At 40.3% G+C, this 21,719-nt stretch overlaps 2 protein-coding genes across 6 annotated transcripts in view; one reads left to right on the top strand and one right to left on the bottom strand.

Annotated features, from left to right (window-relative positions):
* TMEM67 (transmembrane protein 67) overlaps positions 1-13,892 on the bottom strand; it is a 36,138-nt gene extending 22,246 nt beyond the window's left edge. The window contains exons 1-10 of one of the 3 annotated variants that reach the window (XM_072852209.1): positions 13,867-13,892; positions 10,745-10,833; positions 9,188-9,281; positions 7,596-7,695; positions 7,071-7,140; positions 6,890-6,964; positions 5,579-5,641; positions 3,044-3,198; positions 2,816-2,924; positions 1,094-1,180 (exon numbers count right to left, since the gene is read on the bottom strand). In XM_072852209.1, the coding sequence (XP_072708310.1) occupies positions 1,094-1,180; positions 2,816-2,924; positions 3,044-3,198; positions 5,579-5,641; positions 6,890-6,964; positions 7,071-7,140; positions 7,596-7,695; positions 9,188-9,281; positions 10,745-10,801 (810 nt within the window). In that variant the 5' untranslated portion in view covers positions 10,802-10,833; positions 13,867-13,892. Of the gene's footprint in view, positions 1-1,093; positions 1,181-2,815; positions 2,925-3,043; positions 3,199-5,578; positions 5,642-6,889; positions 6,965-7,070; positions 7,141-7,595; positions 7,696-9,187; positions 9,282-10,744; positions 10,834-12,715; positions 12,865-12,894; positions 13,118-13,866 lie in introns of those variants that run through there. The other 2 variants (XM_072852207.1, XM_072852208.1) reach the window with 2 other exon arrangements.
* On the top strand, positions 13,225-21,252 carry RBM12B (RNA binding motif protein 12B). Of its 3 annotated transcripts, none has more exons than XM_072852212.1 (3): positions 13,225-13,524; positions 17,763-17,808; positions 18,529-21,252. In XM_072852212.1, exon 3 carries the CDS (start codon positions 18,557-18,559, stop codon positions 20,654-20,656), a length of 2,100 nt encoding a protein of 699 aa, XP_072708313.1. In that variant the 5' UTR covers positions 13,225-13,524; positions 17,763-17,808; positions 18,529-18,556; the 3' UTR covers positions 20,657-21,252. The 3 variants fall into 3 exon arrangements, with proteins under 3 accessions (XP_072708313.1, XP_072708311.1, XP_072708314.1); XM_072852210.1 differs by lacking the exon at positions 13,225-13,524 and adding an exon at positions 14,387-14,694; XM_072852213.1 differs by lacking the exons at positions 13,225-13,524; positions 17,763-17,808 and adding an exon at positions 14,627-14,694.
* The last annotated feature ends 467 nt before the right edge of the window (positions 21,253-21,719 follow it).

Consider the following 21,719-nt stretch of genomic DNA (forward strand, 5'->3'; position numbering starts at 1 on the left):
AATTTGAGAGGCAGATGCAAGACAGTTCATCCTGAGACAATAACAAAAGAAATAGCAGTCACTATCTAAATTCTGAATGTCAGCTGCTCTTCTGTAGATACTGGAGCATTTGAAGTGATGTGCTCCAAGAGTGACATGAAGAGCCTAGAAAAGGGGATAGACAATTCACAATTGTTCTTGCTATTGTTGCCAGCCTAGGGAATTGCTGAGAGTGCCTAGATCACCACTGAACTGCTAAACAAATTCTACTCTGTAACATGTTTCGCAGCTGCCAATTTCTGCTAACTGCTAGGCTAATTACTATTGCGCTTTCTAGTTGCTTCTTCCTTGTGTTTTTCACAGCCTGTATAACATGGTACTGCTGAAGTAGAATGTGGACATGCCACTGAAATCTAAGGGGAGAGTGTCCAAGGGTGCTGTGAATCCTCTAGCCAGTGTTCCCCAATTCTATATAAAGTTCCAGCAAGTTTTTATAACTTTCTGTTATGAAAAAGCCAGGCAGATGCTGGCCAAAGTGTATATTTTATATTAAAACCAAAAGAAATAAACAAACAAAAAATCCCAAGAGAACTGAATGAAAATGAGGTGGTAGATAGTTTTTCTACCTCTCTTGATAGTGACATAATCACTGATTTGTTTGGCATCCCCATAATGTGTGAAAACAGGTAGCAACATCCAACAGGGACATAACTCCCAGAATTTTCTATATATGTATGTGGACTGAGAACTAAAGAATATACTTTTCTCACCAAGAAAAAGAGGGCTAATAATAAATTACATACATAGTAACTGTATGCTGAATGGAAGAAAGAGATTGTTGGTTCTAAATGACTACTGCTGTTTCTCAGAGCTTTCCGACATTCCACCTTTGTATTGGTCCAAAGGATGAGGGCAATATTGCTGAATTTATACTTTTGCTTTTGTAGAGATCATCGTGAGCAAGAATCAAGGGCTATTTTCCCTAATCTAGCTCTATGGTTATCTTATGAACTGTCAGTACTGTAGTAACCAAACTCTTGGCTTTTGTCTTAATTTGGCTAAAGGCAATCAGAACGTTATGATATCAACAAAAGATAATTAAAATCAAACATACCTGTAAGATGCCTCCTTCCAAATTTTGCCACTTAAGAAAGTTTCCTGCTGCATCAAATGAGGCTGCAATAAATTGCAGCTTTACATCCTGATGATGAAAAAAGATAAAGAAACAATGAAACTGCCATAATGTGGACATACACATTTTAGGGACTGCTGTCTCATAATTTGATGCTTCCCTAAAACTTTCAGCATAATGCTTCATTTTTTCCTTTTGACTTTATGTTTTTAATCTTGGTTTTGTTAATTTACTTTTTTAAAAAAACATACTTTACAATTCTACAGCTTTATTGGTGATGTGGAAAAAGTTCCAAAGGAACTTCTATCCAGGTAGAAATGCCCTAAATTGCTCAGAAACCTAAGCAGATTTCTGCTGTATACCAGACTGGGATCTTGAGGGCTTCCAGGACCTTCAGCGTTAGGAAGAATAATGAGTATTTTAGTTGTTAAAACAGAAGCTGCATTGCAACATTGTGTAATTTAAAACACAACCTTTTAGAATATGGCTGAAACAACCTATTATTTTATTTCTGAGTCAATAAGAAAACTTAAGATAAATTTGGCAGTATAACCGACAAACAGGTTATCACTAGCACTACTTACTTACTTTCTGTGATTAGCTTAACCTGAATAAACTATTCCAGTTATTCCAATTTTACAATGAATCCGCAAAATAAAATGCTTTACTGTTTGATTTACTGCTTGATTCCTTCTTAGAACTGTGGCAGTTAACAAGCTACTTAACAAGTCCATCCCTCCCAGGGATGGATACTTGGCTTTGTTAACATTGAAATGATTGTTTTTCCTCACCTCTTTTTTTTTTTTTCCTAATTCACTGTAAGAACAGGAAAAGGCTGGAGTAATAAACTGAATCCATCGCTCAGGATACAACTCAACTTGTAGAGATTTGTAACAGAGATATTAAGGTTAGTATAAATGAAGTATGGATAGAAATGTGTGTGTAAGCACCAGAAGCAACAGAAGGAAAGGGTTAAACACCAGGTAGCAATAATGAAGAACACTATTCCCGGCAATAAAGCTGAGAAAGGGGTTCTGATAAAACCATGGCACAGACAACTTGTCAGCAAAAGATCATGTACCTTGGCACCAGGAGAATAGCAGCAAAGTTACAGTACATCACGTATACCCCTCTTTTTCCAATTAGCTCACCAGGAAAACTGACAAAAGGATGTATATATATTCAAACAAGGGAAAAAGACAAAGACCAACTTTGCTTCAGATTTATGGAGACTGAAGGAAACAAGACTCTGAAGCAAAGGACAATGCCAAAACAACTATTAACTCCTAAGGGGTATAAAAGATTTGTCTAATTACTAGTTCATCACTGCCAATTCAGAAGAACCTTGAGGATATAATGAGAACTTAATAGCTGGCATCCCTTGTTCCTTGTGTCACACACAATTTATGTGTGGTCAGACCACTCAGGCAAGCACATCCTGGCCTTATGAGAATGTGGGTATGAGAGCGTGAGCAACATAAATGTGTAAGCAAGTGAGTGTAAGTCAGTAAAATCATCTTACCTAGAGATTTTTTACATAAATATCACCTTCCTCTTCCGTAAGATCTCACACTGAGTTTTGTTACACTAACTGCCTAAAAATTATCTTTAGAGGAGCCACATCTGCAATTAATCTAAACCTCTTTATGTGATTATGTCCTCTTCAAAATGTCTGTTTTCCCGTGTCTCCTACTCAACACCTACCTTATCTGTTCCTTTAAAACTGAAGACTGTAGGGAAATTATTTGCCTCAAGCACTTGGGATGCTAATCCTGGTTGATCACCGTAATATAGCCATGGAAGATTATGCCTCCTGAAAACAATTACAATGTTTTCTTTAAAGAAACATAACGTTTTGCATCAAAGAACATTTAGAATAATAATTTCCATAAAACACTATTAAAGACCGAAGTTCTGGAAAAGGCAACTTACCAGAAGGCTATTGAATGAACAATGCCTAGCCTTGCTGTATTGACATAAATATACTGAAATAAACCACAGGCATCAGTACTTGAAGAACTCAATGAGTTCATATTCATCACACACATATTCCCAAGGGCTTGGCATGCTGTTAGATTGGAGTACAACTGCAGTGGAGAAACACAAGAACACAGAAAAGTATTTATTTACCCTTTCTTTTGGTGAGGCAGTCATAAAATTAATGTTATCTTTAATAAGCCACTACTAAACCCTCATTTTTACTTGAAAGTGATTTCATTTTGTCAACACCTAATATTTTCTTCCAGCTATTCAGGTTCCTTATTTTTATAGGTCTGCAGATGGCAGCATGAAATCATTGCTCTCACTTTTTCAGTTTATTTTAGTTGCATCAGCTAGATGGTATGATGTGACAGAAATGTCAAAATCTGCATTTAGAAAATGAAGTAAGAATCAAAATGTTTAACATCACTTAGGCTGTATGACAAAGATGACTCCATCAAAGACCTAAGACTGACAACTATAGTTGCATGTATCGTAAATATCTTATTTTCAGTTTTAGTACTTTTTCTGTTCTGCTGTTCCTAAACTATGTTGTATTTATACCATTGTTCAATTTGGTAAACAAACCACTGCCCTGTGATAGGCAGAAGTGATGCCTGGCATCTGTGTGCAGTGATCACTGCACTAGTATTAACTTGCCAACATCTATTGCCTTTGCGTGGGTCAGATCGGCAGTTGCACGTTACACTCAGGCAGCACCTCTGAAGAGCTGAGCAGGCTGAGGTAGACAAACAGGATAAACTTATGTAAGTGATGAGGATAGTCTCAGTTTGTAAAAAAGAATGGTAAGTAGGAGAATGCATCCCAGAGCTGTGTGTATGAGATGGTGATGGGAGCAGCCACAAAGGTCATCTGGGAAAATACTGAACAGAAGTCTGCTGAAATACTGACAGAGAGAATTGCCTGCCAGCCTGGGAACTGCTAGCCTGGGAACTAGGCTTGGGAATCAGAAACATCCTTGAGAAGTACAGCTGGGTACCTAAACGCCAGAGACCTCCTGAGATACCATGGATAAGCACAAAACCAAGGAGCTGTAACAGCAACTTATCATCTAGAAAGGTGAAAAACAGTCTGGAAAAGAGGGAAAACATTCTAAGAAAGTAGGAATTGGCAACTGCTATTGGCTATTCTAGCTCAAAGAGCAGAAAAACAGTCTGGAAAAATAAAAACTGGTCTGAGAGAATATAAAACATCATCATCTATTGGCTGTTGCAGGTGGTGCTGTCCTACACCCCTTATGCCTCTGTGATATAAAAATGACTGATTTTTTACCCAAAATTGAGAGTGAATCTGTCCCTGTCTGTCTGTCTGTCTCTCTCTCACACACACAGAACTCCCTCTGCACAAACTTTTCTATGAGCTCTCCTAGGCAAGTTATCGGACCATCACTGGGGACGCCTGGCTGACTCCAGACGCCATGATGTGGATCATCTTTGAAGTGAGACTTTGTTGTTGATTTCGAGGCCCCACTCCTGGGAGACGTTTGGTGAGCACAGTACTGGTACTATTTTGAATAATATATATGCATAGGCATGCATATAGATAATTGATCATAACTGTATTTGCTGCTTTACTAGTGATAATTTTGTAGTAACTTGTAATGTTCAAATATATGCTTGCTGCTACCATGGATTGCCATTGTAGTACATATATACTTGCTTTATTAATCATAAGTATACTCACTTTACTAGTAGTAATTTGTAGTAATCTGTAATAAAGAAATGTAAAAAATAAAGACTCCATGTGCTTGTGTGTTATGGAATTCTGCAAACCCACTGTTGTGATCTTTATATACCTGTATGCCCGGTGACCCCTTGGGTCGTGACAGACTGGGATAAAAGGTAGGGCCTGAGAAGTTAAAATCTGATTTTGAGGAGAGGAATATGGAAGGGAAATGAGGATGTGTGATAACAGAGTTAGTTAAAAGGAGGCAGAGGCATATCCCCTTCACAAGTGTGCATGATTCTGCTGCCGCAGCCACTCTTCCACCCATGGTTACTGCTACCCAGACCAATATAATGGTAAATAACACTTGCATACATAAAGCAAAGCAAAGCTAAAAATGATGGTTCTGTGGTTATCCTTCTCCATCACAAAACAGAATGATTAACTGAAAGCCAAATAAGAGGTAAAGCCCAGCTGCCAATCAATACTGAATATGTAAGAAGTTAATTTTCTGAGTGATCCCTTACTGGATATACTCAATAACAGTTCACATACTTACTGACTATTGCAAGATTTTTTGTTTACCACCATTCACCCTGTGAAGATTCCAACCCTGGAGACTTGCATTAACATATCCTTTCTAAACATTCTGTATATATATTTATTTCTTAGCTGCTGTTACCTCAAAATAAGATTCTTTAAAAATAAGCAAGCTAACTCCCAAAACCTAAACTGCCATGCTTTTATAAAGAGTATCACTTCTGCACAAGAAAGCAAACTGCAAACATTAATGAAACTCACCCAACAGGCAGAGGCTGAGGATTGCAGGTTTTTCAGAAACCATGCTGATGTCAGTGTTATACCCTGTAAACAAGGAACTGCTTCACTGTCTTTGTTCAGAACAATTTATCCATAACGTAACAGTCTGCTAAAAGATGCTGCTTATTTTTTGCTAAGAGCTTTCTGTCCTTTGTAAACCTCTAAATCAAACCAGCTCAGTTCAAAACACAACCATAACGCAATAATTTGTTTCACTTCACTAAATGAGACAAAATATACAGAACAAGAGCAGAATTGTTTAACTTTTGGATATGGATTCTGTGACAAAGGAGTTTTCTTTACTGCACAAGGGAAGTACTAATGATTTCAAGGGTAAGGTGTTGACTGGGTGGTAAATTTAGCTCAGGACCAAATTTGCCAAATTAATTATTTCACAACCTGCTTTTTATAACTACTCATATTTGAAACAAACATAGCTTTTGTACATACTGTAAGCAACTGAAAAGACATATTTTCATTAAAATATTATTTTGAAGACTGCATTTTCAGAAAGCAAGACCAATATTTATTTGCTGTCAGGAAACCTGAAGACTGCTTTTTGCTTTCTTTCAAGCAGTAGCCTTCAATTTTAATTCATTTAAGAACACACTACATTTATGGGCCACATAGCATTTCCTGAATTCAGAGCTACATTGAAAATGGTCCTAACTTTGAGCAGATTCCACAACTAATACAAGTTCATTAGCTGAAACAATGAAAACACCTTCATTCTTCTCAGTAGAACATATTATCAGTCATTAGCCAATTCAAGGAGTTCAACAATTTCATACACAATCTCAAATTGTATAGGTGTCCATTTTCTTCTATCAGCTCTAACTGTCTGACAACTAAAAATGTCCTTTCGATCTTTATATCTTCTTTCAAATATTTTATATGAATACCAATTTTACAAACTGAAAAGAAAAAGAAATTTAAAAAGCCCAGAGGCTCTCATGGACTCTTCAGGATGTTTTTGTGATATACGATGCACGTGTGTTTTAAACACATACAATTAACACAATAGACCACATACTATTTGTTTTGATACTAAATTCATGTAAATTACTTCCTTTTTTAGGTTTCCAAGAGGACATGAATTTTGTTAAACATGTTCCATTAGAACAATGCTTGCCTGGTCTACATGTCTACGCTCTATCTTAATGCAAATTACCTTGCAATCACCATGATCAGACAACAAACCACCACCTTTGTTTTTCAGGAATGGAATTTAAAAGACTTACTGAAAGTAAATAATGAGATAGCTTGAAAATGTTTTTGAATAAACACACTTACTAGCTGTCCAAAACGAACAGTTGCAGCTCCCTTTGGGGGTAAGCTGTCACTAGCACTGAAACACAATCCTCCAGTCTGAAAAAAAAAACAAAGCAGAAATAAAAAAAATGGACATCTATACATTTGTCAACATAGCTTTTCTTTTTCTGAGCTTCAATACAATAAGCATTCTCCTACTTACTAAAATGTTTGGGCTGCTGCAGTCACAAGACTTGCTTACGTTGATGAATGTTTGTTCACATCTTACACACCTATGGATCACAAACATGAAGAATGCACTTAAAATGTAGTTAAGTATGAGATTTAGTACTTAGTGAAAGCTGATTACATAGTATGCCTGATAACACTGTCAGCATCTTCACTAGTTTGAACTGAAATCCAAAAGACATTACTGATTTGTTTCTACTGTCAGTGAAGTAGAAAATAAATGAAATAGTTTGTTATCAAAAATAAGAATTCTGTTTCTGCTTCCAATCCAAATCCAGCTTGTAGTCGCACTAAAGCAAAACAAACAAAGCAAGCCGCTGGTCATATAAGGACTTCAGCGAACACAAAACATATTGAGTTTGATATGGAGTTGAGGATTTACAATTCACTGCTTTTAAAACGGTCATCCCAAAGATACAGACTGTTCCTCAAGAATATTCCATTTAAAAACAACATGACACATTCAAATTTATCATCACAAAAGGAAAAGAATACTCACCTATTGCCTGATGCATCTGAAGCAGAGAACGATTGCTCACTTCCATTACAATGTATGCACAATGCTTCATTAAACAAAATGCCATGGATACTTCTTTCCACTAAGTGGAAAAGAAAAGCAACTGTGATTAAATTGCATGATGCACAGTATGTCCCGCAGGTTAAGAAAAGTGTAAAAAAAGAAAGTGTATATGCAGATCTAAAATAAATGCAAATATTTTATTTAAAAAAAATTCAAGAGCACAACTTGCAAATAACATCCAGTATAAATGCACATTTATATATGTACATATGCATTGTTTATAGCTATGCACATGCAGTCTAGTTTTAATGAGAAATACAATATTTCATGTCCAGTTTTGCTGTTCCTTTGTTATTTATTCCGAATCAAATTTCAAACCAAGGCTTCACTGCAAAGCTAGAACTCAAAATATCAAGTTTACAAATTAATGGGAAAAAAAATCTTTAATTTTAATCTGAAATGATTCATGCAAATGTCACAAATTCGAAATTTCAAAACCATGTCTTCCAGCAATTAAATCATTTGGCAAGAGATTTCAAGTCTAATTATTTAAAAAAAAAAAAGAGATACAAAGAGAATCAAAAGAACTATGATACTAATGTTCTTTCTGCACGTTAAGTTACAGAATCAGCTTTGCTCTCAATATTTTACCATAAAGGCTCGGAATGTATTTTGTAACTCTCATAAAGTTTAAGGGAGATGATTTGGTATTCACTCTTTCACAGATTCCTTTTAAATTAGTGATCTGGAAAATGGTGATTCTCCAGTATACTCTGTAAGAAATGTAACCAAAGTGGACATTAGTAATACTTATTCAAAGAATTATAGGCACACGGAAAGTCTTTCCCATCCTGTGTCTTTGAAAATAAGGAAAACTAGATCTCCCAAGAGCTTTTTTGTTTTACATCCTTGATGAAATTTATACTTTGTTCCTAGTTTTTTACTAGGCAAGATAAGCAAAAATATAGTTAACACAGACACTAAAGTTAATATTAAAATTAATTTTTGGTGTCTACTGAAATTCATCTGCAACTATTAGAGAGCATCAAGTAAGAGGCACAAATACAGGGAAGCATGTCACAGGAGACCACAGATACAGGCATGTGTCTCAGAGAGGCATGAAATCTGCTGATATTAATGCGTAGTAGTTTGCTTGGCTTGCTCAGGCTATTCTGTTCCACCTACTCATACATGTATAATTCCTGTACTGTGAAGCACCTACACATTATATCCTTCAAAACATTTGAATGCTTTTTCTAAGTCTATATTGACATTGTTTTTATGCAAATTTTAATGCCTCCACCCAGTGCCAGCCAGCTTAAAGGAAGTGATACACCAGTATTCATTCGTTGAATGTTTGCATAAGACTTTTTGTTGCAATGAACAACGGTACAGATTTATCTGCTGTCTTTCAGGAATGACGTTTAAGATCAAGAGGAATGTTGAAGTTTTACATTAGACATGTAAACATATGTTAAATTTCCTGTCTTATTTAACAGAAGAGTATGTCTTAATAAACTCAAATATCCAAAATAAGCCCTAATATCTCATAATTTGCATATATTGCTTACCTAATATTTCATTATTGAGGCATTTACATTTTCCTTCTGAAGTCAGGCCTTTAGGGCAAGTAATACAATTCCACCCATCTTGAGTAACTCCGCTCTAAAATAAAATGTAAAACTATTATAATTTTCAAAAATATAGACTTCACCAAATATCTGTGAAGAATGCCTGATCCAGATGTTATTTACTAGAAAATGTGGTCAAATATAACAATATCAATAACATTCATGAAGCTTTTAAAGATAAAAAAAGGCTAAACAATCTGGCAAAAGTAACTCCTATGCATACATAGACTAAAAAAAGTGTTCTTAAGTTTTTCTGAACCCATTAGCTAACACCCTTTAGTGAAGATAAGAGTTGATTAAAAGTGGAAGGTTTAAAAAAGATATAGAGGTTCTACACGAAAAAAAAAATGGATAAACATAACTGCATAAATAGACACATGTGCATATAAATATACAGAAGCAATGGAAATAGAGGAGTCTTAAGTCAAGCAGCTTATATAACTGCATGGAATTTTGCACGTACCCAAACAGTTCACATCCACACTTATGTTATACCACGAAGTAGCTGCACTACTAATCAAAACCAATGAGGAAAATGAAGATAACCGCTCATCCTCAGGTGATACAGATGCTATTCCCTTCTCCACTATCATAATTTTATCTTTGCATAAACCTTGCCATAGGATCAAAGATGAATGCCACCATTACAGGAAAGAGAAAGAAACAGCAGAATGATCAAAACACCAATGGATATTTGTCAATGTCTTTGTCTAACGCAGTAAGAAGACGGAAAGAAGAGGGAAATTACTTGCATTACCCATTAGCCATTAAACACCTAACTTACGCAACTAAATTGGTCTCTTGAGAGTTCTTCTACAATTATTGGAGAGAAAGAAGTATTCAGGAAGGCTCACACACTGAAAAGTTGTTTTTTCTGGAGAAAAATTATTTCTCTGTTTACTATAACGGGGAAAAAGCTGGTTAAGCCTGGTGCCTCTGGCTCAATGCTGTGAATATGACTCAAAATTATAGCTTAATTCATCAAGAAAGGTAGAAAGAACTGACCAAACTACAAAGTTATATATAATTAAAGTAACATAATAGCAGCAGCTCAGTTTGAAGTAAAAAGATAAAGTATCAGGGACTACAAAGACACAGCCTAAATAGTACAATAATAGGATTTATATAAATAGTCAAATAAGATACCTCAGAGCTGAAAAGCATCTTTGGCATTCTACAAAACAGTGGTCTCTGGGCAAGGATAACACAATATGAAGCAGAAAAGCAAAGCAGTGGAAGGAAATTAAACATTCAAAATACTCTTACTTTGCCTGTGGGGTCAAATTTATAATGAAAAAATGCCTGCAAAATAACAGTAAAAAACACTTTTAAAGAGAAAAAAATTACTACTTATAAGCATGGTCTTAAAAATTCCCAAGCAAAGACTATTATGCAAAACAATTTTAAATTAATGAAAAATAACTTGCATTCAGGAGGAAATTTAAAATTCAAAAAAGCATTATTATTATGGCAAAGTATGAAAAGTTCAATACTTACCATATTTTCTGGGCATTTTTCACAAATAACAGAGGACCCACCATTACTAGAAACCATCCTGTATCCTGGTTGACATACACATGAACTACCTGAAAAAAAACCAAAACCAAATGCACTTCTAGTCTATAGAAAACTGGTTTTTTTTCCACAGAACACTAAGAACAACTGCTATTGTTCTCAAGAGATCAATATAGATTATTAGACAAATAAAACATCTGAGATGTGCATGAAAATCACCTTGGTTTTTGAAAAATGTTCATGTTACAGTTTGTACAAAGATGTTCTAGGAAAATGTTACTAGGCTGACTGATATACCGGGGGGAACAGGAACCCAGACCTTGTGTTTTTGCGGGATTTTTTAAACTGTATCAGTTGGTCTAATAACAGATATAATCTTTCCCTCTAAATCTTGCAAAACTGCCATTCTTAGCCCATCCTCTTTACACCACCAGCATTATATGTCTGTATACAGTTTGTATCCTTTGAATAGGAAGTCAGTCCTAAAACCAAAACTTGTTTATATGCAAAGGTTTTTCAAAATATAACTGTTGTTTGTAAAGCTATTTAAAACTCAAAGCTTTTAAAATTGTGCATAGGGATCAAGCTTTATATTGAATGGTTTTCAGTGAATAACAGAACATACTTAACATTTAGCATGAAATTAAAGTAAGGACTACTTTCATGGCACATCATAGTGCACATTTGCTAGTGCTCAACAACTTTTTTTTCAGAAACTTTTCCAGTCTCACTATCATGGACCTCTCTCTGTACTTTTAAACACATACTACAAAACAAAATTGATTGTATGTACTAATCAAGTGTATTTATTATTATTTAAGCTTATTGAGCTGTGCATGTAAAAATAATGTAAAATTCTGTGAAAAGTTTTATAACCTTAAAGTACATCCTCATGAGACCAGTTTTACAGAAACAACATTAGTCAAAATGATCAACCATTCATACTCAACTATAAAGAAGAAAAAGCCCAATAGGATTAGATCAATGAAGAGACTTAAGTTGTGACATTCACTGTGATGATACTTAAATTTTTAGACATGCTGCTTGAAAGCAGAACCCACAGTGATGAGCTACCCATGGAGTGCATGGGCAGACTTGTGCAATCCCAAGTGGAATTCAGACAAGATGCAAACAGCAGACTGAGTGGCAGCTACCTACACTGCTCCAGTCAGATACTGCGAAAAAAATTAAATCCTTGACCTCCCCCTAGAATTTATCCCTCCTTGAAGCCCTTGAGTTAGAAGAAGAAGGTTCAAGCCTAAAAGGGAGTTATCGATCTAGACATCCACATTATCAGGGGGTCTGAAAACTTTTACAGTGCATTTTTCTGCAAGTAAAGTATGGGGTTACTTTTTTAAGATACCAGGATGGTGGAGGAAGAGGTGACCAGATTTTACGCAGCAGTTGTGAACACAGCCATCATACCATCACTGCATCTGGCTGAGGTACCAGTTCTGAAGAGAGATGCTGCTGGGTCTTAGTCTCGAATCTGTTTCTGTACACACAACACTGAACCACGTCTCTTGGACTGTATTTATAAGAGATGGACACTACCATAGCATCTTATCTCCTAAAGAAAGTGAACTACCATCTGTATTTTTAATTTAGTACTGTCAAAGTGTGTTGTGTATGCTCCAAGTTCCCGCGTGGGACTTGGATTGGACTTGGATTAGTACGTGCACAGCCTGCAGATCTCAGATACTTAACATCTCAGACATTCAAGTTTTGACAAGGAGTTTCGAGTTATGGAAGTGTTTGAGAAGAGAAATTCAAGGCCCTATGGAATTTTACTGATGAAAATGTGAATACCTATAACCATACAAATGCTCGAGAAAAGAACGATTATAAAAAAAGGTCTAGAGACGCTTCCCTGGGATATATCTCTGAGCACATGTATCAAAGTTGTGCTGTGGCCACTTAATGTCTTTGCGGGATCCTAGCCCTTTCCGCTACCTTTTCAGACTTGCCCCTGAGGACAGCTGCTTTACCGCCAAACGCTGAGCCCAGATTTTGCATCTCCCGATGCTGGGGGCGGATTTCAGCGCGGAGCTGCCTGAGCTCCGCCGGCCCCGCACGGCCCCCGGGCCCGGGCAGCCCCGCCTCCCCCCGCGCGGCAGGGCCGGGTCGCTCACCGCCCGCGCTCTGTCGCTGGTGGGGCCCGCAGGGCCCGCAGGCCAGGCGGGAGATGTCGAAGTAGCGGGCGTGGCCGCAGTCGGCGGGCCGCTGCAGCGGGAGGGAGAAGCCGCGGGCGGGCGGCGGCACCGCCGCCGCCGCCACCGCCAGGAGCAGCGCGACGGCGGCCCAGCGGCCCCGCGTCGCCATGGCTACCCGCGGCCTCCTACGGCACGCCCTCATTGGTCAGTCGCCTCTCGTACGGCAAGCGCGAGGGGCCCGTCGCGGGAGGGAAAGCGCTCGCGGAGCGGGAGGCGGGCGAGGGAGTGGGTGGAGCAGGTGGAGACAGAGAAGTGAGGTTAGGAGGGTGCTCTGTGGCTTGTTCTAGAACATGGGGCTGGATGAAGTCAGCGGGGAAAACAGTCACGAGAAGACAGAGGTCTAGTTTGCACTTCCTGGTACCTCATCTCTAAAAACTGTTCCGCAGTGTGTAACACACACGTGGTAAGTGTGTGTCATTTCCCCCCGAGAGGAAACCGGTAACGGGGCAAACACACAAAATGCCTGGAGGAATGAATGGATGCACAGCCGGAGTTACCCCTTTTGGCTTTTTCGCCTGCCGGGATGACCTTGCTCACATCCCCTCAAAGGTTAGCAAAACTTTGCAGGGCACTTCATGTCCTGGGTTTTAATTATTCCTCCCTGCCCCTTTCCTGTGTGCTAATTGCTTAACTATTACGACTATTTGTATTAGCATTGCTTGCAAGTCTATATGCTTATCGCACCAAATGCTTTATTACTGATCGGATTTCTTCTGCTGGGTTCAACAAGTTTTTAAAGGCTGAGTTACTAGGTGAATCTGCCGTAAATAATACAGATTTTTGTCTATCAAAATGAAGAAGTACAGAATAGGCCTAGAAATAGAGGGGAGACTATGTAAAAGACAGGGAAAGGCAGGTGGGATAAACAGTAGGATAAAATAACAACCTCACCTGCACAAAGTAGTCTGCCTCTCCCCTTCCCTGTACACGGCCTTACACCTTTCCTCCTCCTCTTCCCCCTCCCTCTCTGCCTGCCTTTCCTCCCCAAACCCAGACCTGAGCCAGCCCCGAGTTAGGTGAGAAACCGTGTCCGTAGCCATCGGAAGAGAAGCAGTGGGTGCAAACCCCCTCCTCGGTGCCCGAGGCACCCACAGGCTCAGGCCAGTCAACCCCACTGGACCTGCCTTCCTCCCTGCCCCTCTTCCTCGGCTGGGCAAGCGCTGGGATTAATGGAAATGAGAGACGGAAGACAACGCTTAACATGCCAAAGCAACGGTGATCTAAGTGACGCTGTCCCCTATATAAACCTTTGTTTTACATGGATGCCATAGGGAGCCGCCACAGGGCCCAAGGCGCATGCGCACTAGCGGCAGAGCGGCTCCCCTCACCCCGCTAGCACCGAGCTCGTCTGCGCGCCAAAGGGGCGCGCATGCGTACTGAGATGCACTGGGCGTGAGACTGCGCATGCGCAGGTGCAGAAACGAGGGTTACGGAAGCAGCGTTCCCTCCCCCCGCTCCCGCCGGCGTTCTGGGGAGCCGCGCGCTCGGAGCACGCGCGCGCAGGGTCGCGCTCGGCGCCTGGCCGCGGGGCGCGCGAGGGCCGGAAGGACTCGTGCGGGTTCAACCGTAGGGGCGAAGGGGAGGGGGTCGCGCAGGCGCAGTTCAGCCCCTCCTCAGGGTGTTGTGGGGGGAGCGGCGGAGGACGCCATCTTGGTGGTGCTGTGCCGGGAACTGCGGCGAGCGCGGCTCGGCGCCGAGCCTGTCCTAGTGGCGTCTCCGGTGGGTGGATGGCGTGAGGGAGAGCGCCCAGCTTCCCGGGGCGCTGCGTGTAGCCAAGGGCGCGGGGTTCGCGCCGTGAGCCGGTTATCGGCAGCCCAACCCTTGCGGAACCGCTGCGCGGCGGTTCCCCGGGCCGCGGCCTCTCCATGCCGCCTGGCTGCTCGTCACCCTTCTCTCCCCGGTGCCTCCCTTCAGCCCTGTCCCGGTGCCGTGGGGAGGCCGGGCTTCTCCGCGGGGTCGGATCACAAGCAGTCTCTGGCGGGCCGGAGCGCGTTTGGCGCGGGGCGGCCTCCCCCTCACCGCGTTCCCCTCACTCCCTGTTCCCCATCCCGCCGCCGGCGGCCCTGGGCTTCGGCCCGCTCGCCCCTTCCGGGCTTGTGCTGCGCCGTGTGTGGTCGGAGCGGTGGAAGGGCCGGCGCTGCTGGCGGCGGGGCCCCTCACGGCCCTTCTCCAGCTCGCAGCGCTCGGAAGCGGCCCCGTGCTGAAGCCGGCCGTGCAGCGGGCCCAGCTGCAGAGCTCACCCGCATCTTCCTTCGGCGATGTGAAAACTGTCATTAGCAACAGCTTACTTCGACTGATAGGGCTTATTTTGAAGGAGATTAGAATAAGAAATCGTTCTCTGATCCACCAGTTATTCTCATATTGGTCCAGTTTTATAGGTGGGGTATTTCTGCGGGTCTGCTTTCTAGCATGTGTGCTCACTGCACGCAGGCTGTAACCTCTCAGCGTTGTGGTAAAAATACTAGTCTAGTGCAGGCTTAGTTTCCTACAATGTTTGCAAGTTGGGGGGTTTTTTTAGTGACGTTTTAATGGTATTTGGAATTTGCTGAGGCTGTGGAAGTATAGATATAGTACTGTTTTCTAGTTAAATCAGTTCAAATATAAAATTTCTTAAAACGGTGTGCACGCTTCTGTGCTTTTAAACTGGTGGCATGAAGTTGTCAAACTATTTATTATCTAAATCCTTGTTCTCTAAAGTCCTTGCTCAGTTAATGAATTGGTCTTAGTTTTGTGTGGCACTTTCATCCCAAAGTCACTTTTTGGTCATTCACTTTAAATTGTTGGATGGCTTGTCTACACTTTCTACCAATGATCGATTGTCAGTAAAAGCTTACGATTCGAACTTGCATTTCTGTTTGTGGACTTCTTAAATATCACATTATGATCTGGAATCACTGTGTCTAGTTTTCACCACTGAAAGTTGTATGTTGTATCCATGGTACATCGTGGAGAACTTGCCGTTTATCACCGAAGAAATACTGAGGAGATCTGTTCTGAATGCTGTTTAAAAATTGGGATAAGAATGCAGAGTTGTGAAATTCAGAAATACTACAGATTAAATACATCATGAAGTAGCAGGGCAGCGGATTTGATTTTTCAAGACACGAAGGTCCTATAAGAAAATTCAGCCCTTGAATTCTCCTTGCTTTTTGGCATTGCCGTCACATCTGTTGAGAAGATACATTAAAAAGTGTACTGGGTCTGGCTGGGATGGAGTTAACGTTCTTCATAGCAGCCCATACGGGTCTGTGTTTTGGATTTGTGGCTAAAAGAGTGTTGACAGCACATCAGTGTTTTGGCTATGGCTGAACAGCACTTGCGCAGTGTCAAGCCTTTCTCTTTTCCCCCCACTCTGCCACCCTGGCAAGTATACTGGGAGTAGGCAAGAAGCTGGGAGGGGACACAGCCGGGACAGCTGACCCCCAACTGACCAAAGGGATATTCCATGCCATGTAACATCATGCTCAGCAACAAAATCTGAGGCAGAGGAAGAAGGTTTTTGTTTGATCGTTTTGTTTTTTAGGGAGGATTTTTTTATTGGCTTCCAAGGTGGTGGTTGTTCGGAGGCAGGCTGGGCATCAGTCAGCCTGTGGGAGGTAGTGAGTGATTTCCTTTGTTTCACTTTTTTTCTCTTTTTCTTCACCGATTGAACTGTCTTTATCTTGAACCACAAGTTTTCTTGACTTTGTTCTTCCTATTTTCTTCCCCATCCCGCTGGTGGGAATGAGGAGTGAACAATCAGCTGTGTGGGTGCTTGGCTGCTGGCCGGGGTCAACCCACCACAAAAATAGAGAGAGCAGATGATCTTCAGTGCAGTTATTAAATAGGCAGTTGGTTTTGGTTTGCTGTGTTTACAAAGTGCTGGTATAGAAGTGACGTAGGATCTGTTAGTTACAGAATTCGGGCTTTGCTCTTGTTTGGCTAAGCTCAGGTGGAGTGATAGTTACTGTGATCGATAGAAAACTTGGCATCAGGTTCCTAGTGCTTTATGTTTGTTATTGAGCAAGGGATTTGTACAAAGGATATTCTCAAACACTTGTCATTGGAGCATTGGGCTCTTGTTTTTTAAGGGATGTAGTAATTTGCTACAGAAGCTTGTGTTTGTTCTGAGAGTACTGTGTAATGTATTGTGTGATGTTAGATAATGTTGAAAATCAGGGTGTGTTCAAGTCAGCGTGTTAAAGTGATTCTTGTTCTTATGTTTGAAAGGCAGTAAACATATAGGGAAAATACTGAAGTTTGCTTTGTAAATTGAAGTAGTCCCTGAAGTTTCTCCTTGTTGGATATTTTTGCTCTTTCATTTGATTGTCTTCACTGTGCACACTAAGTGCAGTGCTGGACTGGTGAGTAGCATACTCTTGTGAACTTTGAAAGCAGGTGGATTTCAGAAGAATGGACACGTGCTGTAATCTTGGGATGGACTTGCGCATCTTTCAAGGACTCAATTGAATTGAGAGTTTTTCCCCTTGATTTACTGTCAGTCTGTTTCATTTCAACAGTTCAGTGTGGCACAACTGATGACCAACTAATCTCATCGTGTTTTGATCACTTGCAGAAGTCAACTTAAATTTTGAATTTCTTTTGCTTCTATAATGGAAACACAAAGATGCAGTGCATAGCATCTTGGAACATGGAAGGACTTCTTCATAGTATCCCAAATTGTGGGTTCATTACATGCTTGGCTTTAATATTAGCCACTGCTATGGATGAGCTGCAGCAGTGTAGCACAGAATGTAAAGCGAAGTACAGATGTCAGCCATTAATTATGTTTCGTTTTCTTTCCACAGTTAAGTTGATTTTACAGAATTTATCAGGTCTTCAAAGCAGAAACAGGTAAGCTGCCAAAAGCTTAACACTTCTCACTAAGTATTGTCACAAGATCATACACGGCCTTTTTTTCTCACAGACTTGTGGCTGGGAACTAGGATATGCTCTCCTGAGTGCATGTGGCTGCTGCAGTCATACTCTGACTACATGAAAGAGACAACATTTTTGAACGCTGAGAAAGCATATGTTATTGAACAGAACTGATCACTGGGTAGAGCAACTTGTCAAAGCAGTAAAGTCATCACTGTTGGTGAATTACTTCATTTTCCAGTGACGTAGTTATCCTTTTTCCTTTCTCCTTTTATCATCTAGTATTTCCTGTGTTACGATGACAAGTGTCAAAAGTAAACAGGATTTTTTTTTTTTTGTTCCTTAGAACTGGGCAGAGATCTCTGGCATAGAGTAACTATGCCATGAAAGACTTTAGGTGTTCTTTAGGTATTGTGGATGGTGAGGAGTGACTTAGGTGGATTTTGTTGCCCTTAGGATAGGGAATATTGATAGACTTGTGCACATGTGCTGGTGGAGTAGCTAACTGTTCTGACTAATCAACTTTCAGTGAATCTTGTTTTAATCTTGTTCTTGTGAACTTGTGGGTTTTTTGATACCTTCTCTCTTGATTGAGACAAGGACATTGATTAAAAAGGCTCTAGCTTCTTAAGTGTTAAGATACTGTAATAGCTGAGTACTAAAGACGTGCTATCATGTGTACCTTTTTGTCTGCAGGTGATTTTTGCTGTGGGTTGAGCTCAGCATGGCTGTAGTCATCCGTTTACAGGGGCTTCCTGTTGTTGCGGGTCCTGCAGATATTCGTCGTTTCTTCTTGGGATTGAATATTCCTGATGGAGGTGTGCATATTATTGGAGGAGAGATTGGGGAGGCTTTTATTATATTTGCCACAGATGAAGATGCACGGCGTGCCATGAGCTGTTCAGGAGGGTTTATCAAGGACTCGCGCATAGAGCTCTTTCTCAGCAGCAAGGCAGAAATGCAGAATACCATAGAAATGAGCCGGAAACGATTTGACCGTGGGGGACGAGAAACTATGTCTGGCTCTAGAAGAACAGGTACTAATGGTTCTGGTGCATCAGGTGTTGGAGACATGCCACATTTAGTCACGGCTTTTCCAAAAGGAATAAATAAACCTGGTTACGGTCCACCAAATCATCCGGAGGCTGGTTTCCATACCAATGGCACAAGACGTGGTGATATAGGTATGCCTAAATCAAGCTATCAGTCAAGAAAGGATTCTCATCCATTTAACCCAGATGATCTTTACTTATTTCTACGTGGTATACCTTACTCTGCAACAGAAGATGAAGTACGTGCTTTCCTTTCTGGGATACATGTGGATGGAGTGATTCTGATAAAGCATCGCAATGGTTTAAACAATGGTGATTGCTTGGTAAAATTTGCTACGCCTGGTGATGCCTTAGAAGGACTTAAACGTCATAGACAATACATGGGTCAGAGGTTTATAGAAATAAGCCCGTCTACAGAGGAACGGTGGATTGAATATGGTGGGAGGGTAGACATGCCAAATGAAATGGATCACTTTTTGTGTGAAGACCGTTCTCCAAGAAGTTCAGGCTACATGCATCCAAGGAAGCATTCTCATTCAAGGTCACCAAGGAGACAAAGAACACGTTCTCGTTCACCTCCCAACCAGGAATATTACATACACTTAAGAAATCTATCTACTAATCTGGAGAAGAGAGATCTGAGAGCTTTTTTCCCTGATCTGGATATATGCAGCAAACAAATCAAGCTTCTAACAGATAAGCATCAGAGGAGGACTAGAGATGCCTTTGTGATGTTAAGGAGTGAGAGAGATTATCAGGCTGCTTTGGAATGTCATAGAAAGGTTCTTCTCAATCGTCCCGTTTACATTTTTCCAATTTCAAGAAAGTCAATGTTGAAAATAATTGATTCTTGTGAGAGGAAAAGGTCACAGGATAGAGATCATCCTGGACAGGCCATACCGGAAAAAAGTTATTGGGAAGGTCATTCCGGCCCTAAGATGTGTGTTTATGTAAGGAATTTTCCATTTGATGTGTCAAAAATTGAAGTGCAAAAGTTCTTTGCGAGATTTGATATTGATGAAGATGATATTTACTTGCTCTATGATGACAAAGGAGTTGGGCTGGGCGAAGCATTAGTGAAGTTTAAATCTGAAGAACAAGCCATGAAAGCAGAAAATTTAAATCGTCGAAGATTCTTGGGAACGGAGGTGTTAATAAGACTTATATCTGAAGAGCAGATGCAGAAGTTTGGTGTAACTGTGCCATTGTCTGCACCAAATGAAATGCAGAGTCATTCACATCCATATGACAGAGGTGAGCTTTCCCGTCCAGTTGGTTCACCATCTGGGCCACCACAAGGGCCAGCCATGCATTCATTTGGTCCCCCTGGGAACTTTAGGCATCCTTCTGAATTTAGGCACCCCCCTGAGGACTTCATGTGCCCTCCTAAGGATTTTAGAGGTCCGCCACCCCTCATGGATTTTGGTGGTGACAGTGAACCTTTTGGCAGAATGGAGTTTGGGAATAATAAAATGGGAAGTTTTCCTGAAGGAAGATTTATGCCGGATCCAAATTTCAGTGGTGGTTCTGAACGTGTTGTTCCTATTAGATTGAAAAATTTACCTTTTAAAGCTACTCCTAATGAGATTCTGGATTTTTTCTATGGCTACAGAGTCATACCAGAGTCAGTTTCTGTACAGTATAACGAACAAGGATTACCTTCGGGTGATGCCATCGTTGCAATGACAAACTATGAGGAAGCTATGGCTGCTATTAATGAACTGAATGATAGGCCAATTGGTCCACGGAAAGTTAAGTTGAGCTTACTGTAAAGGAGGAAAAGATGCTCTAGAATAAAACATTCTAGATTTGACAGTATTGACAGTTATTTTCACTTTTCTAATTACTGGAAGATGCAGAAGAAACTGTTTCCATCAACGGTTGTAAATAATACCTAGTTCAGTTGTTTAGCTCTTGGTTGAAAGATCTGTATGGTTAAGATATGAGGACTGTATTGTGCTTACTTCTTGTGGCAGAGAAGAGCCCAGAAATTCTGGAGGACATTGAATGCCTTACATCAAGGTATAAAGGCATGGAGTTGTAATGCTTTGGGTTTTTTTTCAGTTTGCTTTAATTCCATGTCTCATGACTTTGCATCGAATAGAAATGTAAGTGCTGGCTGACTGACCACACAGACGGTTCAAAAAGAACTTCAGTGCTACTGTATTAGTAGATAACGCTTCTTACTGAGGTTAGCTTAATAAAATTTTAAAATTACTGATTTTTTTTTTTTTGTGTAAACTGTTCAGGTTTTGTTCAGTTTCATGTGGTTGCAGGCATTCCTATTAAAAGAAGAAAAAAGAGCTTCCTGTTCACATTAGCTGGCTTTGCAACTTTTTTTTTTAAATAAAAAGAAATTGCCATTGAATGTGTGTCTTATATTTAAAACTTGTATAGTTAATGATCTCAACTATTGCGCGTAGCATACATGAGTCTTGGTGAGAATGATGCTGGCTGCTTCCTCTGGAAAGAGTGAACTTACTACAGTTTGTCAACACAGTAATGAATACATAGTTTACAAAGACTGCAAAATCTGTATTAATCAGTTGGATAGGCTTTCTGGTTCTCATGCGCTGTAGTACCTTGAGGCAGAAAATGAACCTTGGAATTAGATCAAGAATTCTGACTTCAGCCTGAGCTTTCGGAGTGGTCTTTGTTTTATCTCCACATGCCTGTAATATGAATATTAACTTGCTAATGATGTCTGGATGCATTCCAGGTCAATCTCTGATTAGTTTTAACTGACATCTGTCACTGGCAACCAAGCTGACAAGCAACTATGTTATTTTCTTATGTAAGAAAGAAATGTCACTATTTAGAATGCTTTGATTGGTT

This window comes from Ciconia boyciana, chromosome 2, assembly GCF_034638445.1.
Source record: "Ciconia boyciana chromosome 2, ASM3463844v1, whole genome shotgun sequence".
In the NCBI taxonomy this organism is placed as follows: domain Eukaryota; kingdom Metazoa; phylum Chordata; class Aves; order Ciconiiformes; family Ciconiidae; genus Ciconia; species Ciconia boyciana.

Excerpts from the sequence above, each read along its gene's own strand:
- RBM12B (XM_072852212.1), top strand. The coding sequence starts at position 18,557 with ATGGCTGTAGTCATCCGTTTACAGGGGCTTCCTGTTGTTGCGGGTCCT.